General features: G+C 42.3%; 2 protein-coding genes across 2 annotated transcripts in view; one reads left to right on the top strand and one right to left on the bottom strand.

Annotated features, from left to right (window-relative positions):
- LOC5574048 overlaps positions 1–9,539 on the bottom strand; it is an 81,125-nt gene extending 71,586 nt beyond the window's left edge. Inside the window, exons 1-2 of the mRNA XM_021857592.1 lie at positions 9,348–9,539; positions 8,891–9,247 (exon numbers count right to left, since the gene is read on the bottom strand). Coding sequence (XP_021713284.1) covers positions 8,891–9,194 — 304 coding nt within the window. The 5' untranslated portion in view covers positions 9,195–9,247; positions 9,348–9,539. The remainder of the gene's footprint in view (positions 1–8,890; positions 9,248–9,347) is intronic.
- Positions 9,540–20,738: 11,199 nt separating this feature from the next.
- LOC5574049 (WD40 repeat-containing protein SMU1) lies at positions 20,739–22,606 on the top strand. Its single transcript, XM_001654977.2, has 2 exons — positions 20,739–20,930; positions 21,003–22,606. Exons 1-2 carry the CDS (start codon positions 20,905–20,907, stop codon positions 22,504–22,506), a joined length of 1,530 nt encoding a protein of 509 aa, XP_001655027.1. The 5' UTR covers positions 20,739–20,904; the 3' UTR covers positions 22,507–22,606.
- Positions 22,607–24,412: the final 1,806 nt, after the last annotated feature.

Raw genomic sequence — 24,412 nt, 5'->3', positions numbered from 1 at the left:
GATGTAGAACATCGAGATGTGGAGAGTCGACTGTACATTGAACTAAGCAATAATGCTTGACTATGGATTGAACTCAATGCTATTTAGAAACAACGAAATCTTAAAAAAAAACACTCAAACTTGGTTGTCTTTGCACAAGTCGATGTAAATAGGGGGAGATCCCCCAGTACCGGACACTTAAGCCGCTAAATTCATAATTCGAAAACTATTGATTTTATGAGCTCGTGTTACCCATTTATGATGAATATTATCATTTTTATAGTGTACAAAAATAAATTTGAAAATATAAATATGAATTTTGACAATGCATTTTGATGATGTATTTTAGTACCAAATTGATCGATCTTGAAAGGTGGCACCCAATACCGGACACGATCTGGAAATGCCTCGAATTCTGCAAATTTGAACATCATTGAATGTGTACACTATAGGAATAGTTTATAATAACCAATTCAATGCATTTGCAACATTTACAAGAATAATTTGAGTTTTTCTTAGTTTGCAAGATGCCTATCAAAAACCTCTTCCATATATTATGAAAAATAGCACATTTTACGATGTTGTTCTGAATGTTCATTCTTCTTAATTTTATTGCATGTTTGATACCATGATCGAAGGAACCCGTGAGAAATGAAAGTATTTTGAGACACTGACTCAATAATTACAAAGATATCATACAACAAATCAAGCTGTCCGAAACTGAGGGACAGGAGGTGCTTAACGAAAATTGTAATTTGTCCATATTTAGTTCAATTATGGTACAAAATACATTCATACTATCAAATTAGGATTATGTTCGATCATGTTTGCGTGATCCAAAGTATATTTTCATATTCAAAATAATTACTAAATAGGCTTAATATTAAGAGAATACGTCAATTTTTTCAAGATTTTCAAACTTTTCTACTTTTTTAAAAAGGCATGCATATTTCAAGGATGTGTTACTCTACGCAAACATTAGTCTACACGATAGCTTTCTTTTCTACTAATACACCATCTTGATTGGACCATAATTTCTCAATGTTTCGACTTTGTCCGGTATTGGGTGCTGTCCGGCACTGGGGGATCTCCCCCTACGTGAAAAATATAGCAATTTTCATCATATTTTGATCATAAGGGAACATATTGTTACGCTCAAAGAGAAGATATATATTGTAGTTTTTATAAAAAGTAGGGGTGGCACACTTGCCCCAAAGTCCGCTAAATACTGCTCACTCGATTCAGATTCAGTATGAATTCATCATTGGAAAACATTTTCGTGAGTGTTGATTCTAAAATTTTAATATTAGCAGTTCTAACTAGTGATCCATAATATGGTCCAGGAAATGATTGTTTACCACGGTTATGGATCACTTGAAAATAATGTAGATCTGTCATTTTAAGCATTGGATTCGACATTTTTAAGCAATAACACTAAGGATAAAACTCATAAAACATCAATTAATGAACATTTCATTTTTAGCAAACAGAAATGGGTGAAAAACTTGGTGAGGAGCAAAAACAGTTCATGTTTTAGTTACTGCAATGCAGTATCACCAAAAAAATCTCCAAAAAACATAAATCTTGAGCAGCAATGAAATATGCTTCCAAACAAGCACAATTATCATGGTTGAATGGTCATAGCATTGAAACCCCCTACTGTAAACTGTAAACTAACTGAAAAGCACCTTTCACTTTCATCAAATCATGCTATACACATGCATTGAGTTGAAAATCTCTTGATTTTGCGCACTGATCCGTAATATGTCACAATTTGATCCATAATATGAAAATTGATCCATAATATGGTTTTCAGAAACTGATAGAATTTTTAATTTGTATGCATTACTAAGTAAATATTACACTCAAAATAGTTTACTAACCGGAGTTCCAATTTAAAACGATTCAATTCGTGTTTTTACATTGAAATTTTATGTTTTCTATGTTAGGCTGATACAAATATTAATTTTCTTTTATGTCCGAGACCACTTGGAAGGTACGAGGGGGGGGATAAAAATAAATAAGGAACAACAAATTAAAAATGAAAAAAAAAGTTATTTTTTCGAATTTTTATTTTTAACGATAGTTGTTAAACATTTTCCAATCGTCATCTAGATCATTATTTTACCTGGTTTTTACTCTAAAAATTAAAAAAAAACTAACTGATGTCAAAAAAATTACGAATCATAAAAGAAAATTAATATTTGTATCAGCCTTATTTTATTAAATTTTATAGGTTGGACTCAACACTACTTGATCCATAGCTGTGAGGTCATGGTACCTTTTATATTTTTCTACCATCAACTTATCACATAAGAAAAGCTTGGTGGTATTGAAATATTTTCAAAGCTGTGTTTTCCTATGTTAAACGGAAAATAAAATATGCCCCAGAAAAAAATTAAAATTAAATATTTTCAAAAGTTCCGCTAGAACTTAAATTTTTATTATTGCCAAAAATCAATAACCAGGAGTGGATCCAAGAAAAAATGAAGAAGGGTAAGGATGTTCAAAAATAAAAATTATAAAAATCATAAACCAAAATTCATAAATTCACGAATTTAAAACGTGTTTAGAACGATTTTAGATAACGAAAAATGATATTTAGATCAAAAATAAAATTTTGGGTATTAGAGGGTTAAGCACGCCTAACGTGAGTCCCACACCGTGCCAACACACAACAGGCCAGGCTTTTGAAGTTATTTTGTAGCCTATAAATAAAAAAATCACGTAAAAGCACAATGTTATGATTCGGCATTTGTGAATTTCAATTGCCTTAATTGAAGATGATGTAGTAACTTGACATGCGTGTTCACGAGCCAAGATTGGACCAATAACTGACATAGAGTTTGTTTCTTGATTTCCATACTGATTCTCTAAACCCACTTATAGAGCAATGTTGTTTTAATAAATTATATTTTTACACTTTATTACTTCCTCACATTACTGCCTTTTCCTCCTCGTATTCTAGTTAATGTACACTATAAGCTTATTTTGGTCATAATTGGTTCAATGCATTACTAGTTCTTAGCAATATTTCTTCCTGATTTATTCAGGTAACGCAACTTTTTCAATTCAGACTCTCATATGAAATTTATTGCTCTGGTTTCAGAAAAGCTCTAGATGAAAATGGAATGGTCCTAATATTAAATGTACTTGAATGTATTTTACAACGTACTATAATACTACAAACATCCATGCGAGAAATCCCGTATCCTGTACCCAAACCATTTAATATTATTGTCCAATATCTATACTGCCGTGAATCGCAAGTCAGTCCCATCTGCATTTTTATCTAAATTGAATTGAGTTCAGTTTTCAACATATCTTCCAATGCTCTTTCACTATGAGATAATAAGAATTGTTCGAAAAAAAAGGAAAAAACAGCAAGTCAAATTGTCCCATAATGAAAAGTAACCGCATATCAGTCCAACTATAGATTCCCACACAGTATACCACAAAAATGAAAAGTGTTCTCTTCTTCATATTTTTCTCGTAAAGATATTATATTTAAAAACAAATTGTGAAATTTTCATGAGGATCTGAACATGTTCCAATCTTCTGGAATTTTTTAAATATTTGTATGGAAAACGAGTTCGGAAACTTCACAGCCCATTTTCTCAATGCCTACTTTTTACAGATGGGACTGACTTGCGATTCACATACCGTTTTGAATCATATTACGGACAGCTTCAAATTCCGGACACGCGACTTTGTATAGGAAACATTTCACACGAAATATTTAAATTTTTGCTGTTCGAAAGTTCTCACTTTCAAGGCTCGTTTTAGTAAGCTTTTTCCATAAAAATCTATGCAAATTTTTAATGTCCAACTGCCTTAGACGTCTCTTTAGTGGTTTGACGACTTCAACTGATGGTTTGACTTTTCTATTAATGATTTCCATGAGCTGTCCGGAATTCGAATCAAAGTGTCCGGAATATGAGGCAAAAGTGAGGAAGCGTCCGGAAAAAAAAACATGAAAAGGCCACAGGTTTCGATTGATTTAAAATTATTCAAGTTGCGGAAGCGTATTCTTTACCAACCATTTGAAAGTTAAGGGTTTCCGAAGCTAGTTAAAGCTGAGAAATCATACAGAATGATTTATTTGGTATGCTCTATGCTGAGTTATACTTCACTAAGGCCTTAAGTGTCCGTAATACGAATCAAAACGATACCGTGCAAACACTATATTCTGTTAGTGAGGCTAGTTGCCTGCGAAGAGGGTCAGTTTGTCTCAGTCACCATCTGATACTGACGGAGAATGGATGTGCTCCCCAAAGCACGGTTCTCCGTGAGGCGTCTTCTGGTGGCTGGACGGGTTTTTTGTGGAGGGGCTGGGAATCGAACCCATGATTTTCCGCTTATGAAGCAAAAGCGTAACCTCAAGGCTACAGACCTCTCTAACACCATATTCTGAACGGTTAAGAAAATCCAATTTGAATAACCTAAATTATAAGGGATTTCAACAGCTGGGATATTGGTTTGTCTTGCCATTGCATTTGGCAAATATCTAAATAAACGTGTAGATTAAAATAAAACGTCCATCAATTATCAATTATTTTAAAAATCATATGTTAGTCTGACGCATGTGTGTCCCTAATTATGGACGCCATATACATCAATCCCAATTATGAACACACATTGTTCCTTATTATGGACAGCAAACGAACTTTACGTATAATATTTGTTGAAAAAACAACTTAACCATGTATTTTAGTTTTGAAACATTACAATGAATCAGGTTTCGAACTGATAGTTTACTATTTTGGATGTAAAAACAATGAATGTTCAACATTAGGAACGAACCGTTCAGAATATGGCGCTGTCTATAATATGGTACTGGCACGGTAGCACTGTTCTAAAAGCCACGAAATTGACTGGATTTTGTTCATTAGATCTACTCCGTTAGTATCGGACGATCATTCAATACCATTACATTTGCACTGAAAGTTGCTATCAGCCTCATTCTGCAAGTCAGATGAGTCGAGACGAGATGATCTCAGCTTACATTATACAGGGCTGGTAGCAGTCAGAGGGCAAAATAATAGTGACTTTAGTGACCAAAATGATCGAAATAGTGACCAAAAAAGTGACCTAAAAGTGACTTCAAAAAATAAGAGGTATTAGTCATAAGATAGACCAGAAACGAAAATACGTTCTATATCGATATTTACGAATGCACATATTGGGTAAATTTAGAATGTAGAGAACAGCAGTAATTATTGGAAATGTTTCTTAACATTTATCTGCCCAGGATAAGACTTTATTGCTCGAAAAGATGGTGCATTTCAGATTTAACTTCTTTCTAAAAAATAGGATGAATTTCAGAACCTTGTGAAAAAAAAAACCTGGACGGATCAAAAATTCAAAACAAGCAGAAAATAGAAACTAAGGTAAAATTTGTGACAGAATTTATGTGAAATTAAACCCTTTCTTCTAGATAAACACTTATTACACTAATATCTACATTTCAACTGAACGTTCCAATAAATGAATTTCTGGAAACAATCATATCGTAAAACTCGTGAGGTTACGGGTTTTATCTGTTCTACGACCCTGAAAATGACAAATTTTGCATACCGTGCACCCCCGCTAATTTGAGCGGTGCCTCATGCAAACCATTAATCAGATTAAAAGCGGTCAAATCAACTTTAATCCGTTAATTCGGTACTTAGATTATGAACAAACAGAAAACGATTTAAACTGCATATGTGTTGCTGAAATTCATGAACAGGTATATTTGATTTTAGGGAATTGCCATTGACTTTTAACGAATCATTATTGTCTAACAATGTTCAAACATTCATTATAGAAACGTTTGTAAGGTTTTGAAGTTTAAATGTACACGACGAACAGGCTGTAATAGCCTAGAACTCGACAATTTTAATGTGCAATATAAAAACGTGTTTTTGTTCAAAAATAGTTGACCAAAGCCAAGTAAAAACGATAGCAAGGGTTAATGAATGGAAAAAATGTATATTTTATCGATTGAAATTTCTAAAACGATTTCTAGGTAAATTATTACTCATATTTGAAGTTCTGGACGAGTTTTTGCCAAACTCTTTGTTTTTTTTTTGGTTATTTTCCAAACCGTCTCTGGCTAATCTTCCAGAGGAGTTTGATGAGGATCCTTCAAAAAGCAGATTGAAGATTCCTTATATAGTTGCAGATTACAATAGAAGGTTCACTAGTAATTTATTCAGTCGGTCTGTCGAGTATTTGTTCTGGTTTTCGCTTAAGTTTATTAAAATGTTTTGGTCGGAAATTCAGTTTAAATATTGTTTCTTCTGGAGGAAATCTCCAGAGGAATTCCTGGACGAAATCCCCGGAAAAAAATCGTGGTGCAAATCCCCAAAGAAATTGCTGAAGGAAATCCACGGATAAATTCTCTGACTGAATTCCTAAAGCAATTTGTAGAAGAATTCCTGGACGAAATCCCCGGAGGTATTGCTATTGGAAAGCCTCTGAGAAACTTCTGGAGAAAATTCCCGAAGGATTTCTTAGAAACAAATTCTTAGAGGCAATCCCTGAATAAAACTCTCGGTGGAATTCCTGGAGCAAATCTCTGGAGGAGTTCACGGAGGATTCCTTAAAATCCCCTGAGCAATCCCTGGATGAAATTCCTTGAGGAATTCCAGATGAAAATCTCCGGAAGAATTCCTGAAGGAAGGTCCGGGGATATTCCTGGTTCATATCCCCAGAGAAACTCCTGGAGGATATCTCCGGATGAATTCTCTGAAAAAATCCACGAAGCAACTTTTAAAGGAAATGCATGGAGGATTTTCATAATGAAATCCCCAAAGAAATTCCTGGAGCAAACCCCCGCAGGAATTTCTGCAAAAAATCCCCGGAGGAATTCCCAAAGGATTTTCTGGCGGAAATCCTTATAGAATTTTCTGAAGGAAATCCCCAGAAAAGTTTTGGACAAAATCGACGAAAAAAATTCTGATGGAAATACCCGAAGGGATTCGTGGAGGAAAACCCCGGATGAATTCCTGAAAGATGTCCCCGTACGAAATTCAAGGGGGAACTGCTGGTAGGAATCCATGGAAATTTTGTTAGACCCATGGTGACCATGGTGGAAATTTTGTTAGACCCATCGGAACAAGGAGGATTCCGTTGGAGAACTTCTTTGAGGAATTTTTAGATGTATTCTCGTAGAAATTATTGGTGGAATTCCTGGACGAATTTCTAAAGGATTCCCCTGAGAAATAGCCTGATGTTCGCTTTCCTTCTTAAAACACTCAACTTTTGCACCCTCACTTCCTAGACTACAAAGCTATTTCAGAGACAAAAATCCGAACTGATAAACAAACATATGTCAAACCATATTTGGAACAGCTCAAATCTTGGTCCAAATCCAACAAAAAATGGACCAGACAGTTAGCCTGTTCCATAAAATAAACCAAAAAATTAATAAAAATAAAATTAGAACTTCATTTGCAACTCCGGTGCAAGCTCCTTTTTTTACTTTGGTCCAAAAATTTGGACCGAACGTGTGATTTTGTCCACCGGTGAAGTTGTCCTAAGTTTGGTGAAGTTTGCCAGAATATTCTACATAATTTTCTCGGAAACATGTTAACATTTTCATGAAAAAAGTCTACGAAATATTTACCTGAATTCTTCCAGCTAGCCAGGAGTCTCTATTTTTCTTGACACTTTCATTTCCCAATCACACTATATTTGTCTTTATATATTACTAAAATTTATTTCTTGTTGATGGAGTTTGAAAAGCTCAACCAGCCTTAAATGTAATTTTCATCAGATCACGAAAATAGTGACTTTAGTGACCATTTGTCTGAAAAAAGTGACTTTAGTGACTTTTTGTTGGAAATAGTGACTTTTAAGTGACCAGGATGAAAAAAGTGACCAAGTCACTAAAAAGTGACTTGCTACCAGCCCTGATTATATGAGAAGGTTAATGTTAATCCAATGGAAGTGAGTTCAAAGAATAATCCTGATTTTTTATTCTTGGTTAGAACCTATGCATTCAGTGTTTTATATATGTTTTATATTGCATAATGAAAATCCATTCTCAGGATTAGAGAACAATTCTGTTCATTTGGGCGTCCGAGCCAAAAAAGAACCTTCACTCATGTTACGTTACCCTTCATCAATGTATTGCTTTCAGACTTGATTTTTTTTTTCAAGGACGCTTCAGTTTTTTCTACATTGAACAAAATTGGCTTTATATCTTTATCAAGAGTTGCTGAAAATTCAAACTTTATGCATATTGCAGTGGCTTGTTATAGCTATTAATCAAACAAAACAAAATCATGCTTTCCTGTACAACAAGCTTAGTGTCTTAAAAACTTCAAGAATCAGCTTGCCGATCATGTTTGTTATTTCAATCTATTTCTTCTTCCATCTCCCAAAACAAGATTTCCATTTCTCATTTATAAACGTTTTATTTGTATATATTGTTAGCTATTGTGTTCGATAACTTGCTGTTTATACAAACGTTTGTTGAAATCAAGGAAAAACAGTTTTAGGATTAGATTACATTGTCTAAGCAGTGGCCAGTTTTGTTCGAAGAATTCTGCCCAATTTCCGTCAGAATCTAGTTTTAGGTGCCTTTGTCCATCAGAGACCTTTCTCTTGATGATTTCTGTCTATTCCTATCAGAAACCATAAATTTCCATCTCCGTCCTTGTCTGTCGGAGTCTACTGTTGTAATCATTTTATTTTTTTTTTCTCAGAAACCTCATTACTCGATATTTTCTAATAAAAATCACTTTTGCTCTACCAACTACGACATTGTAGTAACCTGATAGGCGTTTTGTGAACCAAGATTAGACCAATAACTGACAGGAGGTTTGTCCTGTTCATAGTGCAATGTTGTTGGAATAGACAATACATTGGCACTTCACTACTTCCTCACAATTTTGTAATAAAAAAGAAATATAATACTCACTGTTGGTAATATTCCGCACGATAATGGTTTGCTCGGCCTGGTAGTCATGCGGCTGATCGGCCCGCAGCATAAACAGCCGTTTTCCGCGGTAGTTCTGCTGGTTCCGCAGCATAATGCAGTCCCGGTCGGTTTCGTTCGCAACCCGCAGGAAGGCCGCAATCGACCGCTTGGTGCATTGCTTTTCCCGCAAAAAGTACACACCCTGGACCGGGGCAAACTTCTCCAGGTAAGCCTGCAGGTTCTGCTCGCTGCTGGTCGGGGAAATGTTCTCCACGTAGATCAGCAGCTTTCGATTCAGCTTCATCTTTTCTTAGGAGCGCTTTCGGTTAGAAATATGGCTGACTGCTAGAAAATCTACTGCTGTCCGAAAACAGGGGATGGGAAGAATGGAGGCAAAATGGTTTCCTCACTTGTAAGATGCGCCATTGGGGGAAGCGAAGTCGATTTTTACACTTACCTTCATTCAAAACGGTTCGCAAACTGATGCAATCGGTACAGCACTGATTCCGGCTGGTTTGCAGAGTAAAATTTCCGTACAATTGATCGAAAATACCAAATAAAACGGTAAAAGTTTAGCCAGCAAAAATGTTTGAGACGGTCCGGCACGCAAGCGTTTTCAGGGAATTTGACAGGTTGAGGGAAAATTTGTGACGGCGCCGCTTCCGTAGTTTTCGAAAGGGCGTATGTGAAATTTAAATTTTCTATAGAACGCAGCCAAATACCCCGACCGAAACAAACACACACGCTAAGATCAGTCTACCCAAATAAGGGTAAAGTAATCAAAGTAATCGCTGAAAAGTGTACACACTCATTTTATGGGTAATGTTCACCGTACAACACAGTGTGGTCAAAAGTATGATGCTAAACTTCTCAAATCAAGAATGTTTCTAGTCAAAAATACTACAACTCTGGTTAAATCAACAGAAGAAATTTTCTTGTGTAGTGATGTTGACTATGTTTTGGTTGAGTTAACAGATTATTGTAGTCGGTTGAAAATCGTTGGTGCAGTTCTTAATTTTACCATGGATTCAGTAGTTTCTTAAATAAAATTCATTTCAGTGTACTTACCTATTTATGCAGATGGGCGACGTCCCACTTTTACACTACGGGATTTGACAGATCAAGTTGTGCCTCCTTATCGGGAGCATAATTTATACTGCAGTATCAAATTCCACTCACACTTGTATGTTTTTCGAATGTTTACCTTTCATACGAGGAAGGACAGTACACAACGCATGGAGCTTAACAAAATATGCTAGAGCTGATAAATAATGAGGAATGCCAGTTCACGACGTGGCATTTCCATGATGGGAAGGACTAAATGTACGGCTCGGGATCACTCTGACAGGGTCGCTCACTAGGGAAACGGGACAGACGGATCAAATGTACGGCTCGGGATCTCGCCGACAGGGTTGCTTACCTGGGAAACGGGACAAACGGCTAGGTATGCAGGTGGCAGGCCCGGAATCACACCGACAGGGTCGCGGAATCGAGACAGGCAGGCCAAATGTACGGCACGAGATCACGCTAAAAGGGTTGCTCAGTAGGGAAACGGGACAGACGGGTCAAATGTACGGTTCGGAACGCACCAACAGGGTAGCTCACCTGGGAAACGGGACAGACGTACCAGATATGCAGACGGCGGGTTCGGGATCGCACCGACAGGGTCACTCACTCACGGTCACACACGGAAACGGAACAGACGGGTCAAATTTACGGCTCGGGATTGTACCAACCTTCTGCGCGTCAACGCCTACTGATCTTTAACAATTGGGTCCTAAAATTTGTAACGAAATCTTGTTTTTATTTAATACACGAAATAGCATGTTACTGTAATTACTTTAGCAATTTTTCCCGCTCAAATAATGGCTATATCATGTTTAAACTTTAATCTAAAAATTTGGTCCATAAATGAACCTTGACACTTTTGATCATGTTTGACGTTCGCTTAGTCGACAAAAACACCACAGGGGTTTTAGTTCGACCACTGGGGTTGTTCCTATCTGACATTTCGTAAGGGACACGGAAAACAAAATACACCCAAAATTTGAGTTTAAGCCAAAAGATGTGACAAAATGTAATAAAATTTTTTTTGGGCTTAATCCAACGAAAAACATTAGAAAATTGAGTAAACATGTGTTTTTGGCCTAAACTTAAGCGTTTGGCACTAAAATTGGGACAGGGCTTTAGGACCCAATTGTATTTTTTTGACATGGTTACTATGACTGATTTCAATACGACTTTAACTACTGTAATAATTATTGCTATACATAAATCAAAGACTCAAGATAAATAAATTTAATGCCTCTCAACTCTTGCAACATATTACCATTTATGACTTTTAATACGGCATGATTTTAAATTAAAATCTTCTTTGAGACGTTACGCCAGGAAGAAGAAGAAGAAGAAAATAAGAAAACGAGAAGAAATACAATCGTGGTATATTCACCAAAGTTGTAGAATATAAGGGCCCATTCACAAATTTCATAACGCTGGAGAGGGAGGGTGGTTGTCCAAACGATGTTACGGCCCATATAAAAACTGAATAATATTCATACAAAAAGCGTTGCAAGGGGGTGGATGGGTGTCCAAAATAGCCAATTTTAGCGTTATGAAATAAACAATGTGCTACAACTTTGCTGAATATACCAACTTGCTATCTATTAACATAAAAAAGTTGGCGTATAGGACACTATTGCGATTAGTGCAGAAAAAAATCCCTTTCGTATGAATTGTAGTACATCTAATTTCGAGACACTTCTGGGAAGCAACCTATATGGGCCCATTCACAAATTTCATAACGCTATAGAGGGTGGGTGGGTGCCCTAGCGATGTTACGGCCCATACAAAAATTGAATAACATTCATACAAAAAGCGTTACAAGGGGGTGTGTGGGTGCCCAAAATGGCCAATTTTAGCGTTATGAAATAAATGAATGAACCCTACTCTAAAACCACAAAATGACGTCGAAAAGTTCATATCCGCCTAAACTTGCTATCTGGACCATTGTGCATTGGGCGTGATAACCACTATGGACTGATGCACGAGTTCACTATCTGACGTTTGAGCGGTGCCGTGTTATTTACGTGACCATGGCAACAGGTGAATTCGGCACCGCTCAAACGTCAAATTCGTAAACTCGTGTACAGGTCCATAGCCCCGCCCAAGGTATTTAAAAGCATTCTAGGTACCTTGGCCCCGACTTTCTCCGTCATCAGCAAGGTATTTAAAAGGAAGGTAGATCAATGTGTCAAATAGGGCCTTCCGCCATATTAGCCGTGTAGTTCCGGCGTATAGAATACACCCAAGATAATGTCCTCATTTGATGCATGTGCTAACCCATATGGATTTTTGCAATGGGGGTTTGCATATGAAGGGTATGTGCGAAATCAATGGATTGTCGTCAATCTTTATTTCCATTGAAAGTACCATCATTTCATATCCAATCCATAACCCAGACACATACTTTACATGGGCGGCTTCAATGGAGTATATTGATTGGACAAATCATATTAATGAACGTTTTTGATTTTCCTTGTTATATTCAATAATGAACAAAAATAAAGAAGAAAGGTTTATTGTATAGATTAATAGACATATTACAACAGCCTCAATATGCGGGATGATAAAAAAAATTATAATAAGCGGGTGAAGCAGACGAACCAAAAATTGCTTGTTGAGGCAACTCGTTTTGGTCTTTATTCTCATCACATCTCTGTGGGCAGTGAGGTGGGTAGTTTATCAATCGGTTATCGTCCTGGTTATCATTTATTGCTGTAATATTCTCTGCATAAAAGTAGATTAAGTTATAACAATATCATAGAGTTAATTTTCAGCCATAATTACCTTCCAATTCAAACAAAATATCGCTGAACAAATGCAGCTTATTTAGATCACCACCGCGAAAACTTTTTACTGACGCCATGTTTTAACACAATGTGCTTCAGAAGAATGTATACATTGCACATACTTTGAATACGTTCCAAATGGCGTATATGTGCTGCAAATAGTAGGTATTTATTACTATCATAGTGTGTATATGGCACATATAAAACTAATGATTTTGGAAATTTAAGCAACGTATGTGCAAATCCACATTAATTCAAGGGAGCCATTTTCTTGAGTGTAGAACTACGGACGACCTGTTCCGGTGGTAAGAGTCCACCAAACGGGGTAACCCCAATTCAAGGTGTGATGCGAAAAACCGTGCTGAGGAATGAATGGTCGAAGGGGTGAAAAAGATGTTCGGCCGTTAACGGAGCCTGTGGGGCACCTGGGCACCCCTCACAGTATTTTGTCCCTTACCGCGTTAATGCAGGGCTCTGGCGTGGTGGACCTCTTTTCCCGTGCTACTCGTGGGATCCAATCATGAATACAAACTTAAACCAAAATCAAAATAATAGTAGTAGTGCAGGTAGTAGCAGTAGTAGGGAAGCGAACCCCTTCGCAAGAAGTGGGTTAGCTAGGTCTCCGTTGAGGAGAGCGGAAGCAGGAGGAGGCAGCAGTGCACGTAGTGCCAGTGCTGGAAACCATATTCCATCCCCGGCTAACGCATCGGGTGAGGTTATGGATGGAGCGTGGTTGATGAGGGCCATCAATAAAAGTAGAGATGGGCTCTCTGCGATGGAAGTGGCTGCACAGCAGCTCGACTCCATAATTGACTTTGCGTCCTCGAAGTCTAACATCAGCAAGGACCTCAAGCAGGCCCTGTTCAGACTTCGTAAGTCGATGTTCGCGGCCAAGCAGAACCATGCTGAACCCATGGCGACTGTGGCTGCGGCAGAACCCGTGAAATTGAAGGTGCCGAAGTCTACCCAGACGGAGCCCTTCGTCTTCGCGGGTAGCCCCAAAAGTGCGGAAGCGAATGCTTACAACAAGCAATCGCAGAAGCGCGCGAGGCAGCCGTCAGGGGAGGAGCTACCCGGCGGCGCTCGCAAGGCCAGGCGGATATTAACCCCGAAAACCGGCAGAAGTGCCGGAAAATCGGACCCCAGCCAGGCGTCCCGGAAAGCCGAGAAGGGTGGGCCCGAAAAGGCTGGCCCCTCACGGAGTGATGGGAACAGGGGGTTGCGACCTTTGAGAGGTCCTCAATCACCACAGGTTAGGGCGGATCAGGGGGGGGACGCCCCCTGGACAACCGTAGTGAGAAAGAAGAAGAAGGAGAAGCAGGAAGTTCAGGAGCGCAGGGATACCAGGCCTAAGAAAAGTAGGAGGGTAGGTGCCAAGCGCGAAAAGGGTGATGCGATCATCATCAAGACGGAAGAGTCCAAGTACTCGGAAGTCCTGAAGGCGATGCGCAGTGACGCGAAGCTCGCAGATCTTGGAGCCGACGTACGCAGTGTCAGACGCACTCGTACAGGTGAAATGATTCTCGAGCTTAAGCGCGACAAGGAGCGCAAGGGCGCCGCCTACAAAAGTTTGGCGGAAGAGGTCCTTGGCGAGGGTGTCGAAGTGAGGGCTCTGACGCAGTCAGTGACTCTGAAGGTGATGAACCTTGACGAGATCACCAACGCAGAAGAGCTCGTCACAGCACTGCGGCAACAGTGCGAGATTCAGGTGCCCACCGCTGCCGTTCAGCTACGGAAAGGTCCGGCAGGTAAGGCCCAAACGCAATGATAGCGGAACGGCAACGGAATGCGGAACCGGTTCGCCAGCATGAACTACAACATGCTTGTCGACTTGGTGTTGATTCACTTTCATTCGTTGATGGGTCAGTCGAGATAGTGTGGTTCATGCTGACGAACCGGTTCCGCATTCCGTTGCCGTTCCGCTATCATTGCGTTTGAGCCTGTACTCAGGTGGCCTTAGTACACCTACCTGTGGCGGACGCAAATAAGTCCGCTAAGGTAGGCAAGATCAAGGTTGGTTGGTCAGTATGCTCACTGAACATACATGAGCAACCGGTGATCTGCTTTAGGTGTAGGGAACCAGGACACAAGTCCTGGGGCTGTAAAGGCCCTGATAGGACCAAGTTGTGTAGGCGTTGTGGTGAGGAAGGTCATAAGGCACTAGGCTGCAAGAACCCTCCCAAGTGCTTGATTTGTTCCGGCAAGTCCGTGAACAACAATCATCCAACGGGAGGCTCAAGGTGCCCGACCTTCAAACGAGCCATTAACGAAAAGTCACAGTGCAGGTAACGCAGCTGAACCTGAACCACTGTGACGCAGCTCAGCAACTGCTGTACCAGGCAGTTGCTGAGTGGGGGACGGACATCGCCATCATATCGGACCCATACCGAGTACCCGCCGGCAACGGCAACTGGGTCGTGGATGGATCCGGAAAAATGGCGGCGATATGGACGACGGGTAAATACCCCGTCCAGGAGTTGGTGTCTACTACCTACGAGGGCTTCGTGATCGCCAAGGTAAACGGGGTCCTCTTTTGTAGCTGCTATGCGCCTCCGAGTTGGTCGACCGAGCGGTTCACGCAGATGCTGGACTGCATGACGACCGTGTTGACAGGGCGAAGGCCAGTAGTAATAGCGGGTGACTTCAATGCCTGGGCCGTGGAATGGGGAAGCCGCATCACGAACCAGCGAGGTCAAATCCTGCTAGAGGCACTGGCCGTGCTAGATGTCGATCTGGCTAATGTTGGTACCAAAAGTACCTTCAGCCGAAACGGAGCGGAGTCGATTATCGACGTTACTTTTTGTAGTCCTGGCCTAACGAGTAGTTCGAACTGGAGGGTAGACAATGCCTACACTCACAGCGACCACCTGGCGGTTCGCTACAGTATCGACTACAACAACAGCAGGCAGCGCGTAGAGGAAGCGGCTAGGTCACGGCCAAGCCCTCGTAGGTGGAAGACATCGTACTTCAATGACGAAGTACTTAGGGAGGCGCTCCGTCGTGAGCGTAACCTACTCGGCCTAAGCGGGGACGAACTGGTAGCGGTGCTTTCGCGTGCGTGCGATGCGACCATGCCTAGGAAAGTCCACCCTAGAAATGGGAGACCACCGACGTACTGGTGGACTCAAGCAATTGCGAACCTGCGCCGTGCCTGCCTACGGGCCAGGAGGCGGATGCAGCGAGCACGTACCGAGCAGGAGCGTGAAGAACGACGGGCGGTGTTCACCGCTGCCAAAGTCGCGCTGAAGTCCGAGATAAGGGCAAGCAAAAAGGCCTGCTTTGAGAGACTCTGTCAGAGTGCCAACGTGAACCCGTGGGGTGATGCCTACAGGATCGTTATGGCGAAGACAAGAGGTGCAATTGCTCCTACGGAGCAATCTCCACAGATGCTGGAGGGGATCATCGAGGGGCTCTTTCCGCGCCACAACCCTAGCCCATGGCCTCCTTTTGTAGGACAGCCGGGGATTGGGGCTGGCGATGAGGATAGAGTAACCGATGAGGAACTTGTAGGGATTGCAAAATCCCTAAGCATGGGGAAGGCACCAGGTCCGGACGGAGTTCCAAACCTGGCCCTCAAAGTCGCAATCTTGGAGGCTCCCGGTATGTTCAGATCTGCTATGCAGATATGCCTGGACGAGGGAGTATTTCCAGATGCGTGGAAGAGGCAGAGCCTGGTACTATTGCCAAAGGCGGGGAAACCACCTGGTGACCCGTCGGCGTATAGACCAATATGCTTGATTGACACGGCGGGGAAGGTGCTCGAGAAGATCATCCTCAACAGACTGTTGAGGTACACTGAGAGTGTAAATGGTCTCTCAAGCAACCAGTTCGGCTTCCGGAAAGGGAAGTCCACCGTAGACGCTATTCTGACGGTTAAGAAAACCGCTGAGATAGCACTCCAGCGTAAGAGGAGGGGGATTCGCTACTGCGCAGTAGTGACTCTGGATGTAAGGAACGCATTTAATAGTGCCAGTTGGGCGGCTATTGCCGATGCGCTCCTGCGTCTGGGGATACCCGAGTACCTGTACAAGATTCTCGGAAGTTACTTCCAGAATCGGGTATTAGTCTATGACACAGAGGTGGGTCAGAATTGCTTTCACATAACCTCAGGAGTCCCGCAAGGTTCCATCCTGGGCCCGGTGTTATGGAATGTCATGTATGACGAGGTGTTGAGATTAAAATTCCCGGCGGGTGTGGTCATCGTTGGCTTTGCCGACGATATTACGCTGGAGGTCTACGGTGAATCGATCGAAGAAGTGGAATTGACTGCAGCCCACTCGATCGCAATTGTGGAGGAGTGGATGAGCTCCAGGAAACTGGAATTGGCTCACCACAAAACTGAGGCGGTTGTTGTCAACAACCGAAAGTCGGTGCAGCAAGCGGTGATCAGTGTAGGCGACTGCACGATCACTTCGAAGCGCTCCGTCAAACACTTGGGGGTGATGATCGACGATAAGCTTACCTTCGGTAGCCACGTCGATTATGCCTGCAAGAGAGCCTCCACAGCTATTGTGGCACTGTCCCGGATGATGTCCAATAGCTCTGCGGTGTACGCCAGCAAGCGAAAGCTTCTGGCCAGTGTCGCCTCGTCCATACTGAGGTATGGTGGCCCGGCTTGGGGCACGGCCTTAAGTACCAAGAGCTACCGTAGCAAGCTAGAGAGTACTTATAGGCTAATGTGCCTGAGGGTTGCGAGCGCGTACCGTACCGTGTCACACGATGCACTCTGCGTCATCACCGGTATGGTGCCTATTGGTATCCTTATCATGGAAGACATAGAGTGCTTCGAAATGCGCGGCACAAGAGGCATACGCAGGACTGCCAGACTGGCCTCCATGGTCAAATGGCAGCGTGCGTGGGACAATTCCACCAAGGGAGTGTGGACTCACAGGTTGATTCCGAGGTTAGATATCTGGGTCAATAGGCGCCATGGGGAACTAACATTCCACCTGACACAGGTCCTTTCGGGCCATGGTTGCTTTAGACAGTATCTACACCGTTTCGGTCATGCGGGTTCTCCCGAATGTCCAGTTTGTGCAGGTTTAGAGGAAACGGCGGAACACGTTTTGTTCGTGTGCCCGCGTTTCCGCACAATGCGTGACCGCATGTTAGCCACATGCGGTCGGGACACGACTCCGGACAATTTGGTCCAGAGGATGTGTGAAGACGAGTTTGGCTGGAATGCCGTTTCATCGGCTATCACCCACATCGTCTCGGAACTGCAAAGGAGGTGGCGAGTGGACTCGAGGAGTGGCTAGTGCAGACGCTAAACAACAGGTGGTCCAAGGGTTCGCAGTCGGCTACGTAGGTCATACCGGTGCCCTACGGTCGAAATCGACCCTTACAGCGATTAAGTGACCGCGGGGAGAACATCCTGGTAGCGCTGCTGTCGTGGCGCCGGCCTACTGGGTGGATACGAGCCTCTGGTTGTTCGGGGCAGGTGGAGGCCCCTTCGTCAGCAATCCCAGCTGGTGCTAGCTGATAGGGCCTGAGCCTTCAGTAGGTCAAATTGCGAAGCCCGCAGTATCAGTTCTTGATACCTGCGGTGCAGCTGGGCGCGGGCGTAGTGGTCGACCCTGCCCGCTTTCAGCGGACAACGGGAGGTGAGGACCACCTGGGAAGCTGGCAAAGCGCCAGCATGCTACCTTGGTGGACCCCCCTAAGCGTGTCATCGATGTTCGTTGCTGCATGGCTACGCAGCTAACCTGGAGGATGCGATGTGCAATAGCCCCTCTCCGAAGCAATGCCTTCTTGGTGGTCCCGGAGAGACGAAGGGTTTGGCGGCAATGGAAATGGTTTAGTGGGTCGGGGGTGTAGTCCTGTTTACTGCTTGCATGTAGTAAATGGTCCCTAACCCCACACGGCGTCTGTTGAGCAGATTATCCCCCCATTGCTTAGAAGAAAAAAAAAAAAAATATTGGAAAAAAAAATCAGACAGCTGGCTGGTTTGTTATGCTTCATCAAGTCAGTAAGCCTTGAGATCCTAGCAACAAGTTTCCCCTTAAACCACTTCGCTTTGTTTGTTGTCAATCAGCTACAGTTTGAGAATTCTGTTTTCGAATTACTTTTTTGAATTATTCAGTGTTGATCATACATTTTCATTTCAAGACGCTGATTCGATGTTGATGCAATTAAAGACCTGACCTTAATATGGGGCCCATTCACAAATTTCATAACGCTAGAGGGGGTGGGTGGGTGTCCAAACAATGTTACGGCCCATACAAATACTGAATAATATTCATACAAAAAGCGTTACAAGGGGGTGGGTGGGTGCCCAAAATAGCCAATTTTAGCGTTATGAAATAAATGAATGAGCCCATGTAATGTAATTATTTCTCTCAGTAACATGATGTGAAAACAGTTGTGGCACAATAGTACACCTATGTCCATTGCAGTAACTGTAATCGCCGGTTGCACTGCCCATACTCGAAAAACAGTCCCATATTCTATGAGATTTCCTATATCAATGGAATTGTAGTGCGAGTATGGGCAGTGTATGTACGGTTACATACTAAAAAAATATTTAAACCTCATGATACATTTTTGCATATTACAGCTGTTGCAGTTCATGCAAGTGGGTAGAATTGAGTTTTGTACATTTTAATCGAAGACTCAAAGAACAACAATTACATTTTGTAGCTTATTCTGGTACAACAAAAACATTTAGATAATCTGCAAATAAAAATCAGTTTTGACGAATTTAGAAAATTGTTACTTGATCAACTCCAAAAAACGATCAAAATATGACACCATTTCAGCGACTTTCATGCTCTGTTTTGTCTCTCACCGTTACTAGGAATAGTCTGCAAAGAAGAATATAGTTTAGTTACCAATCATAACCACTTCCATAGCTCAAAACTTCGTTCTCCATTCGAAATAAAACCGAGTAAAGCACAGTGGCCAGTTGATGGCTCAAACAAGCTGACATTTTCCATTTCACATCAGATTACCAGTAACAGAATTAGTCCATGTAGGTCCTTTTTGAAAATGAATTTCGTTTCAATGCACAATCACGACATTCTAGAATACGACATTCTAGATAATTGAAATAAGACATGGATTTAAACCAGAAAATACGCTTACCAACCTCTCTATTCGTAATCTGTCGTTGCTAGAGCACACATTTTCAATTTGTTATTGAAAACATAATAAAATAATCATTGTGTCATGGAAACGAGATCAATCAGCGGAGGGGAAAGGAAGTAGCCAGCCAGCCATCTCGCCAACTGTCATTTTCTACCCCCTCGCTGCTTATCATTCCCCGCATCCACTGACTGCTTAGATCAATGTACCTTTCTATAAATACCGTGGTCATCAGCATCAGATGTTCCGACAGCGACATCCTTCTTATGGTTTATTTATGGACTTATCCACGGTCTTCTTTTATTGTCGATTTTCTTTTTCTTTCCCGCTCTAAAAGCGGGCCGTGTTTACATAAAATGACATCCGGACCAACATCCAGTGAAGGAATGTTCACCGAATGAACATGAAGTGGATGAATGTGCAGCGAAATCGTTCATTTTCTGTACACACGGCCCGCAGTAAAGGTTTTCTTCCCGCTGGAAGTTGCAGCGTGACGTCATCGCAGGTTAGTTCATTACTTCTATGAACCTGTGCACGGGTTCACTATTTGACGGTTTAGCGGTGCCGTGTTATTTATGTGACCATGGAAACCAGTGAATTCGGCACCGCTCAAACGTCAAATTAGTGAACACGTGCATAGGTCCATTGAATAGAAATATTAGTAGTAGAATCACCTTTAACGGTATCTTTTCATCGTTTGTTCGATTCCATGTTGTAGTGAATGATTTCAAAATTTATTTGACACTTTGAGGACCGGTACTCAAGCTGTCAGCGCGTGGCAAACTAGATGTTGGTAACACGAACAGTAGCGACATTAGCATTCTTAGGTTAATGCTTCTACTGTCCATTGATTTCTCCGTGTAGTTTCGTAACTGGCTGCGTGCCAAAATTATGAGCCCCGGGCTCTCGGTTTATTATTGTTTTGCTTTCGTCTGTCAATCCGTCAGCTTCTCCGGGTTGTAAAAAGTTTGATTGCTTTCCTTGCTTTCGGTAAAAAAAGTAAAAACCTTTAAATTTGCCTAATCTATCCAGTAAAATAAGTAAAAAAAGTTCAACTGCTGCACCAGTTTACACATTTTGACCATGTCCATCGAAATCGAATCTGCTGAGTGAGTATTTAAGCAGAAAATGTTCCTTTTTTGAATCGATATTTTCAATCCACCCTCCAATCCCTCACGCAGCGTAATCCGTCTGATCCAACAGTACCTTAAGGAATCGAATTTGCACAAGACGCTGCAAACGCTGCAGGAGGAGACCGGAGTTTCCCTGAATACGGTCGACAGCGTTGAAGGTTTCGTGTCCGATATCCACAATGGCCACTGGGATACGGTGCTGAAGGCCATCCAATCGCTCAAACTGCCGGATAAGAAGCTGATCGATTTGTACGAGCAGGTTGTGCTGGAACTGATTGAATTGCGGGAACTGGGAGCGGCCCGTTCGTTGCTCCGGCAGACGGATCCGATGATTATGCTGAAGCAGCAGGAAGCCGAGCGGTATATCCATCTGGAAAATATGCTGCAGAGGGCTTATTTCGATCCGAGGGAAGCTTATCCGGAAGGTGGTAGCAAGGAGAAACGAAGAGCGGCCATTGCCACTGCCCTGGCGGGGGAAGTTTCGGTGGTTCCGTCGTCCAGGTTATTGGCTTTGCTGGGGCAGGCACTGAAGTGGCAACAGCACCAGGGATTGCTACCACCCGGAACAACGATCGATTTGTTCCGCGGTAAGGCTGCCATCAGGGACCAGGAGGACGAAATGTTCCCGACGCAACTGTCCAGGCAGATCAAATTCGGTCAGAAGAGTCACGTGGAGTGTGCCTTGTTTTCCCCGGATGGTCAGTACTTGGTCACGGGAAGCGTAGATGGATTCATCGAGGTGTGGAACTTTACGACCGGAAAGATTCGTAAGGATTTGAAGTATCAAGCGCAGGATAACTTCATGATGATGGAACAGGCGGTTTTGGCCATGTCGTTCTCACGTGATTCGGAAATGTTGGCTACGGGATCACAGGATGGACAGATCAAGGTCTGGAAACTGTTGACCGGTCAGTGTTTGCGTCGCTTCGAGAAGGCGCATTCTAAAGGAGTCACATGTCTGCAGTTCTCCCGAGATAACAGCCAAATTCTAACGGCTTCGTTCGATCATTTGATTCGTTTGTATGGACTGAAATCCGGCAAAATGTTGAAAGAATTCCGTGGCCATACATCGTTCGTTAACGAAGCAGTTTTCTCACCAGATGGCCATAACGTGCTTAGCGCTTCCTCGGACGGATCAGTCAAAATTTGGTCTCTCAAAACAACGGAATGCCTTTCGACCTTCAAAGCTCTTGGAAGTGACCTTGCAGTCAATTCGGTCCTCATGCTACCGAAAAATCCGGAACACTTTGTAGTATGCAATCGATCCAACACGGTAGTAATCATGAATATGCAGGGACAGATTGTGCGATCATTCTCGTCCGGTAAACGAGAAGGTGGTGCGTTTATCTGTGCGACTATTTCGCCACGGGGAGAATTCATTTACTGCGCCGGAGAGGATTTGGTGTTGTACTGTTTTTCGGTCACTTCCGGTAAGCTGGAGCGAACTTTGAACGTGCACGAGAAGGACGTCATCGGATTGACGCATCACCCTCATCAGAATCTGCTGGCGACGTATAGCGAAGATGGTTTGCTGAAAATGTGGAAGCCATAAATGACATCTAATGGCTACGTTTAGGGCTTAAGATATTGTAATGCTTTTTAGTTGTAACGATTGATTTTGTGCGTGGAATAAACAAACTATGATAAACGAATCTATGATATTTCAATACACATATCTTTAGAAAAGACAAGAGTGTTCCGTAAAATAGGATTCTTTCATACATCGATAAACTTTTTGAATGCAGGTCCCATAACTTACTTATCATTTTTCAAAACACAAGATGATTAAAAATTATTGCAACGTTGTACAACACAAAATTAACTCCCATGTAGTACGGACTATAGTTGTTTCCGGGAAAACACCTCAAAATTTGCGACTCTTTACGAAAAAGTGTCCATTTCGATAGAAACTTCAAACGTCCATCCCACAGATGTGGACCAATGTGAGAGGAGGATCCATATTATGGATCAAATCGACGAACACTACAACAGCAATTTATCTGCGAGGTAAACGAATGATGTGTTAGTATAAAAGCATACGTTTTAGCGTTTAATTTGAAATTCAAATCTACGAAAGTACGACGCTGACACGTGGAAAAAGTTTATTCGATGCGTGGAGCGCCAAAAATTTTACCCGGCAAGGTATAGTAAGTGAAATTTTAAATGCATGTTTGAAAATAAAGGGAGGAGCGGCTCACAACAGCGTCTGTTCCCCATGCCAGGGGCGGCTAAACTGTGCACTATGGTCCTCTGTACATTTAGGGGGGATGGTCCTCCGGAAATCTAGGGGGTTGGTGACCCTGTAAGCCAGCCATAAAAAAATCAAGCAACGAATAATCAACGAGAGAATACGAACCGGAACAATCGGCGAAGACCACAGCGATGTAAAGGGATTAGCGATTGGAAGCTCGGTACGTGGAACTGTAAATCTCTCAACTTTATCGGGAGCACACGCATACTCGCCGACGTGCTGAAGGACCGCGGATTCGGCATCGTAGCGTTGCAGGAAGTGCGCTGGAAGGGATCAATGGTGCGAACGTTTAGACGCTTAGAGGTAACTATTATTGGAAGGAGCAACGATCGAGATGCTCTTACCAACAAGGCTGTGCTGTCAACTGTGACGCACATCAGGCAACACGAGAAAGCATCACCTACTGTGATGGCGAAAAGCTTGTTAAGCGCATCCAGCGCGCCATTCATCCCCACTCTCATTCATAAGTGAAAGCGCCATTGAAGTAAGAGCATCGTTTCTGAATTTATTCCCGTGTTTATTTCCGTTTAATAAAGTTTATAAGTATTTCTACAGTATTCTCGTGTACTAGTTTCCGTTATTGAAAGACAATTTCCAATAGGTTATGGTCCCGGCAGTATACTGAGAACTGTAAAACGGTATTTCCGGTAAAGTTGTGCTTCAATTTCGAAGATATTTTTCGGTTCGGTCGAGGCGTCGCGTGTGTGTGTGTGTGTGTGTGTGTGTGTGAAACAACATGGCGGACGTGAAGGTATCGTTCGAAAAGTTGAATGACAATAATTTCGCGGTGTGGAAGTTCAAGATGGAACTTTTTCTGGTGAAAGAAGAGCTATTCGCGGTTGTGGTGGAAGACATGCCTGACGAGCCGTCGGCCGACTGGATCCTGAAGGATGGAAAAGCTCGTGCCATGATCGGTTTGGCTGTGGAAGACACGCAACTGGTCCACATCATCAGGAAGACGACTGCGAAGGAGATGTGGGACTCATTGAAGAAAATTCATGAGGAGTCGTCTCTTTCTTCGACTTTGCACGTGTTGCGGAAGTTGTGCTCGATGCGGTTAGCAGAAGAAGACAACCTGCTGGAGCATCTGAATGGCATGACGGCATTGCACAACAAGCTGGAAGTGATGGGAGAGGGATTAAAGGACAGAGTGTTCATGGCGTTAATTCTTTCGAGCCTCCCGATGTCGTATGGTAGCCTCATCAAT

This window comes from Aedes aegypti, chromosome 1, assembly GCF_002204515.2.
Source record: "Aedes aegypti strain LVP_AGWG chromosome 1, AaegL5.0 Primary Assembly, whole genome shotgun sequence".
Taxonomy (NCBI): domain Eukaryota; kingdom Metazoa; phylum Arthropoda; class Insecta; order Diptera; family Culicidae; genus Aedes; species Aedes aegypti.
This window is presented reverse-complemented; position numbering and strand designations above follow the sequence as displayed.